Source organism: Bison bison, unplaced genomic scaffold, assembly GCF_000754665.1.
Source record: "Bison bison bison isolate TAMUID 2011002044 unplaced genomic scaffold, Bison_UMD1.0 scf7180017864492, whole genome shotgun sequence".
In the NCBI taxonomy this organism is placed as follows: Eukaryota; Metazoa; Chordata; class Mammalia; order Artiodactyla; family Bovidae; genus Bison; species Bison bison.
In genome coordinates this window covers 4,668,566-4,674,689 of record NW_011495051.1, presented here as the reverse complement: position 1 = coordinate 4,674,689, position 6,124 = coordinate 4,668,566, and the positions used below count along the sequence as shown (strand labels likewise).

The 6,124-nt window shown below is 53.4% G+C and overlaps 1 protein-coding gene across 4 annotated transcripts in view; it reads left to right on the top strand.

The window, feature by feature from the left end:
* The first annotated feature begins 268 nt into the window (after positions 1–268).
* The window catches only part of RFX2 (regulatory factor X, 2 (influences HLA class II expression)), a 43,779-nt gene continuing 37,923 nt past the window's right edge, over positions 269–6,124 (top strand). For all 4 annotated transcript variants that reach the window (XM_010828221.1, XM_010828220.1, XM_010828219.1 and 1 more), the window contains exons 1-3: positions 269–377; positions 2,889–2,978; positions 5,122–5,201. In XM_010828221.1, the coding sequence (XP_010826523.1) occupies positions 273–377; positions 2,889–2,978; positions 5,122–5,201 (275 nt within the window). In that variant the 5' untranslated portion in view covers positions 269–272. The remainder of the gene's footprint in view (positions 378–2,888; positions 2,979–5,121; positions 5,202–6,124) is intronic.

Here is a 6,124-nt window from a genome sequence, read left to right as displayed (position 1 = left end):
AGGAATTCCTGCTGGGCTATTTTTCAGGTTTCTGTTGGAAAAAATACTTCCTGCGCCTCCCTTCTCTCTTCTTATGAAATGATTGAAAAGCCTTTCTCCCCCTGCCTCTTACTTACCTTGTCTGGCCAGGATCCTCGCATTTGAACCTGGTCGTTGCCACTCGCTCACTACCTTGTCCATCGCCTCTCCAGGCTTTGCGATGGCAGCCCTGCCCCCATCACTCTCTCTCTGCCCTGCCCTCACTCTCTCTCCACCTCTCTTTAGACCTGAGCATGCAGAACTCAGAGAGTGGATCGGATTCCCCGGCTTCCGTGGCTTTGTGTTCGTCGGCGGCTGCCCAGGCGCCCGTGGCCCAGCCAGTGACAGCCTCCCCGCAGGTAACAGATCAGCCCGCCTGTTGCTTAGGCAGCCCTGGAAAAACCAGTGCAGCCAGGGTGGACACATCCACCACGGTTTCGGAAAACATTTAAATCTGCAGAGCCTGGCATCTCTATTCTTCTGAATTGACTTCTCAGCTCCACGGCTGCTGCTGTTGAAATGCACCCTCACGTTCCTCCCTCTTCCCATGTTATCTGGCTTTTTCACCATTTGTTTTGAAAGGCCCCACCAAGGAATCGGTGAAATGATCCAAACTCAGAACCACAGCCCTTCTTGGACTCTGATTGACTTCATTCTCATCTGCTAGCGGCAGTTTTCTTGTACCTTGGAAGTGAGCCTTCTACGCAGCAGTGAGAAGTCTTAGGATTGGTTCATAATCGAATCTAGCATTAGAAGTGGCATATTCTTTCAAACTTGTGGAGAATTTTCACAAGTTCTCATCTCATCAAGGTTCTCCCAACTCCTAGATTTCCGCAGTAGTTTGGAATACAACAGAAAGTAGACATAAACATAATTCCACGTGAAACTGAAGGCAATGGAACAGACCAGAAGTCGTGGACACGTGCAGAGGCCCACTATCTATGATTTACAAATCTGAAAATTAGGAGCGGGACAGAAAGAATTGGTACTGGCAAAAAAGAAAAATAAAACCCATAATTCAGCAAAAGCAAGTAGATAGACACTGAGACCACTTATTCAGTTTAGCACACATAGTCGGGCACATGTGGCATTTATTTCTTGGAAGTGTGGCCACCCCAGCACAGGTACCTAGAGGGCGCGATCACTTGTGGCTGTGGCCTCACTGTTTCCATGCCCACCGCATGTGATGCATGGGCCCTCCACCCCCTGTTCCCTGGGGTCCCTCTCGCCAGCCCCAGTCTCAGGTGCCCCAGGTCTGGGTGTTGGCCGCCTCTGGCGACTACAGGCCCAGCATTCTGCCCTGCAGCTCCATGTCCATCCGAGGCTCCAGGGCTCCCGTCCCTGCTGGAGATGGGTCCAGCCCCCCAGCCCAGCATCAGTGGCAGCCCACCCCTTGGGCACCTGCCTCGCCTGCAGGCTTCCTGAAGAGTGAGCACCCAGTGCCTCCCCAGTAAGGGGCTTTCTTGCTCCTTCCATCCCATGATGCACACTTCCTACTTCTCCTCTCAGTCCCGTGCCGTCCAGCAGAACTTCCCAGCACAGTGGGAGTGTCCTGCCGCCAGCCCAACTAGGCTCCAAGCACCAGCAGTGTAGCCAGGGCTGCAGAGAAACTGAAATTTGCAGTTCATTTAAATCAAAGTAAATGTCAACGGCCACAGAGATACACAGCTATTATCTTCCATATTGGATGCCTCAGCTTTGGAGTGTGTGCCTGTAAGTCCACAAAATTCTTATTTATCTATTTGAGGTGAAATTCACCTGACACAAGATTTGCCATTTTAAGGTGAACAATTTAGCAGTGTTTAAGATATTCACAGTGTCTTGCAACCTCCACTTCTGGCTAGTTCAAGGACATCTTCATCCTCCCAAATAGAAACCCCCTCCCCATTAGCAATGACCCTCCATCCCTCACCCCCAGGCCCTGGCAACCAGGAATCCACTCTGTCCCTGTGGGTCAGTCTGCTCTGGACGTTTCCCGTAGATAGAATCACACACGGTGTGTGTTTCCGTGCCTGCTTCTCTCACTGAGCGTCATGTCCTCCGGGTCCATTCACTCTGTGTGGAGAGCTGGGCTTCTCTCCTTTTCCTGCTGAGTGATGTTCCCCTGTGTGGATGGACACTTGGGGTTTGTCCATCCATCCTGTTGATCTCTGTGTGCCATCTGTGTTCTCTGTGTCTTTGGGGGTGAGTTTACGGAGGGCTAAGTGTGTTGAATTCTTAGTGCAGTGGTGTTCATGAGACCAAGCCCTGCAGAATTACTGCACCTGGTGATGCATAGGGTCCACGAGGCCAATCACAGAATCACAGTCCACGACTTCTGAAGCCCCAGGCCCACAGAAACAAATCCCTCCTATTCCTCCCTCCCCTCGGGAGTGCATTTGATTCTTCCCACTTTCCTAGCTTTGTCCATTCAACCAGTTCTCCAGCAAAGTCACAAAGCCATTCTGGGAAGATGGCCCAGGGGCCCAGAGAGCAGCCATGGAGCCCGGGAGGGGGGCTGGCCTGAGTCTGAGTTAAAGAACTTCCAATACTGAGATGCTGGGACTGCAACCTAGCAGTGACCACTCTGGGCTTCCTTTCTTCTTAAACGGGGGCAGGTCGAGGGTGAGAGACATGGTGGGGTGTGACCCAGCCTGTCCGGGGGAGGCGGTGTGGCTGGCACCCAGTTCTCAGCCCACGTCACCCTGATGACTACAGACCCCAAGGAGACAAAGCTGCTGGGGGCATGTGTGTGCCCTCCTTCTTCTTACCGCCCCCCCACATACGTTTCCATTAAGCAGCAGCAGGCACGGTCACGCCGGCTGTGACCTGTATTTGTTTTCAGGACTCACGTACGATGAGCCTAAATGTCCTCTCTCCTTCCCTTGTAGAGGGTGTTGGTCCAGGCAGCGGGCTCGGCTCCCAAAGGGGCCCAGATGCAGCCACTCTCCCTCCCCAGAGTCCAGCAGGTAACACAGCAGGTAACCACAGCACAGGGGACGTGGGACATGGTTGGCATGGCATGCCTGGGAGCCCCCATCCGAACGACAGTGCTTGCTTTCCTGTTTTGTTGTTTCCTTTTGTGTGACGTGTTTGGCTCCTTACCAGGAAGTTCTCTTTGGAAGCGTTAAAAAAAAAATCTGTTGCTGCAGATAGTTTGCTACAAGCCAAGAAAGCTGATGATCTTTATTAATTCAGATCTTCAGCCTTTCAGGCACAAGTGAACCGCTAGGTAGAGCCTGGGGTGCAGCTGTAGACACGCAGGCAGGTGGCAGAGGTTTCTGAATAGGAGGAACGTGGATCCTCCAGGAGAGGCCGACCCACCCGCAGGCAAGTGCTGGACCCTCAGACAGGCGCCTCTTGTGCAGTTAAATGATTAGAGAGCAGAGCTTGAACGTGTGGGCTCAGCAGCCAGAACACAGCCCAGATCATCAGCTCAGACAGGCAGCGTGATCTTAGCAGCGGTCGGCAAACCTTTTTTGGAAAAGGCCTCACAGTGCTTTTTGTTTGGTTGGTTGGTTTTGCAGGCCAGACAGTCTCAGGCACAACCATGCAACTCTCGTGGAAGGGATGGTGTGGCCATGTGCCAATAAAACTATTTGTAAGATCAGGCGGGCCAGATTTGACCTAAGGACCCAAGTTTGCCGACTCCTGCTCTATGTGAGATGCTGAGTTCAAATTCATTCAGGCTCCCATGCAACAGGACCTAGGAGCATAGTGTGGAGATGGCGAGACCCCAGAGGACACGCTTCTCCCTTCAAGGGGCTCTGTTCAGATTAGCAGGGTGTTTAGAGAGGTTTGGCCTTTCCCTGGTGGCTCAAAGGGTAAAGCGTCTGCCTACAATGCAGGAGACCTGGGTTCGATCCCTGGGTTAGGAAGATCCCCTGGAGAAGGAAATGGCAACCCACTCCAGTACTCTTGCCTGGAAAATCCCATGGACAGAGAAGCCTGGTAGACTACAGTCCATGGGATCGCAAAGAGTCGGACACGACTGAGCGACTTCACTCCTTAGAGAGATTTGCCTGATGCTGTGTGATTTGGGGTTTCCTGCAGGAGGAGCGAAGGCTCTGGGGGTGCCCAGCAAGGACCCTGCATCTTTGCCTCAGCTCCTCAAGGGAGGGGCGCGACCATGGCTCCATGATTCCAGAAGCTTCCCCTGTTCCGTGGGGCTGGCCTTGTGTCCACCATTTCTCTCTCCGCTGACCTCTGCATCATACCCACCCCCTACAGACGAGAGGGGTTATGTGTGTGCACATGTCCCTGGGTTGTGTCCTCAGAGGTGGGAGTCGATCCAATCCTGCCGCTGCATAAAGGTCTACAGAGAGGCCATGATGAGACCTGCCCCTGATTTCCTCATCCCCAGTGAGCTTGAATCAAGCATCCACTAAGCCTCCCTCCATAGCAGAGTCCTGAAGTTCCCCACACAGAGCTCTGGGCTCCATCAGAGCTCCTGCATCCCCCAGGGGCCATCAGCTGAGGCTGTGGACTGACAGAGGAGGGAGGGGTCTTCCCATCACCCCTCCTCCCCCCGCAGCCCCCAACCCCTACTCCAGGCCCAGCACTCCTATTGATTCTGCTTAGACCTTCACAGTCTCTCCCAGAGGGGTTCCCAAGGCTCCCCCCCAACCCAGCTGCTGGGGACAGCCACTAGGGCACCAAAGAGGGTGGCGTGGGGGTGATAGAGCACGTGAGCCACTTGAGCCCCTGCCCTGCCGGGGGGTGGGATAATGGAGGGTGGGATAATGGGGAGCGGGATCAGACGCTCCAAGGTCCCAGTTCTGTCCACATCTCTGGTGTCCACCATCAAGCAAGACTGGCCCCTCTGCCCAGTGGTCAGTAGACCCCAGGCACCATCACCACCACCACCTCCTGCCCTGTTCTGGATCTCGGCTTCCAGCTGGGCTCCTCTCCGCATGGAATAGGGGCCCCAACCTGCTGCGTCATCCCTGTCTGGGCTAATCTGGAATACGTGGCCTCGACGTGACCATCTCTCCTAGGTTTTAGGTGTGCCAGCCAGGGTAGGACAAGTGTAACGTGGCACTACGTGTTCACAAAAGGCAATAGGAGATATTTCCACCTGGATGATCTGGACCGTGTAACGCCAGGTGTCTGCTGTTGTTTCAGGTCCAGCCGGCGCAGCACGTGTACCCCGCCCAGCTGCAGTACGTGGAGGGCGGGGACGCCGTCTTCACCAACGGAGCCTTGTACGTGGGTGCCTTCTCCCCTCCCCAGGAAGGGGTTCACAGACAACCAACCTGGCCACCATGCCTACTGTGCTCCCCTGGCGATGGGTTTGCCCACAATCTTCTCCCTTCACCTCCTGGTGGGGTGACTCAGCTATTACACCCCCATCAGGACATCTCAGCCCAGTGGAGATATCAGAAATCATAGGCCTTTGTAGTTTTACTTCAAGGAAAGGCAGTTTTAAAAAACAGAAACTCCAATCCACCCTTGAAGTCTGGAGAGCCCACCTTTGAAACCCAGAAACCATTTCCATCTCTGCTTTTTCATTCTGGCCTCTGTTCAGTTCAGTTCAGTTCAGTTCATTTCAGTCGCTCAGTTGTGTCCGACTCCTTGCGACCCCATGGATTATAGCACGCCAGGCCTCCCTGTCCATCACCAACTCCCGGAGTTCACTGAGACTCACGTCCATCGAGTCAGTGATGCCATCCAGCCATCTCATCCTCTGTCATCCCCTTCTCCTCCTGCCCCCAATCCCTCCCAGCATCAGAGTCTTTTCCAATGAGTCAACTCTTTGCATGAGGTGGCCAAAGTACTGGAGGTTTCAGCTTTAGCATCACATTCCTTCCAAAGAAATCCCAGGGCTGATCTCCTTCAGAATGAACTGGTTGGATCTCCTTGCAGTCCAAGGGACTCTCAAGAGTCTTCTCCAACACCACAGTTCAAAAGCATCAATTCTTCGGCACTCAGCTTTCTTCACAGTCCAACTCTCACAACCACACATGACCATTGGAAAAACCATAGCCTTGACTAGACGGACCTTTGTTGGCAAAGTAATGTCTCTGCTTTTGAATATGCTATCTAGGTTGGTCATAACTTTCCTTCCAAGGAGTAAGCGTCTTTTAATTTCATGGCTGCAGTCACCATCTGCAGTGATTTTGGAGCC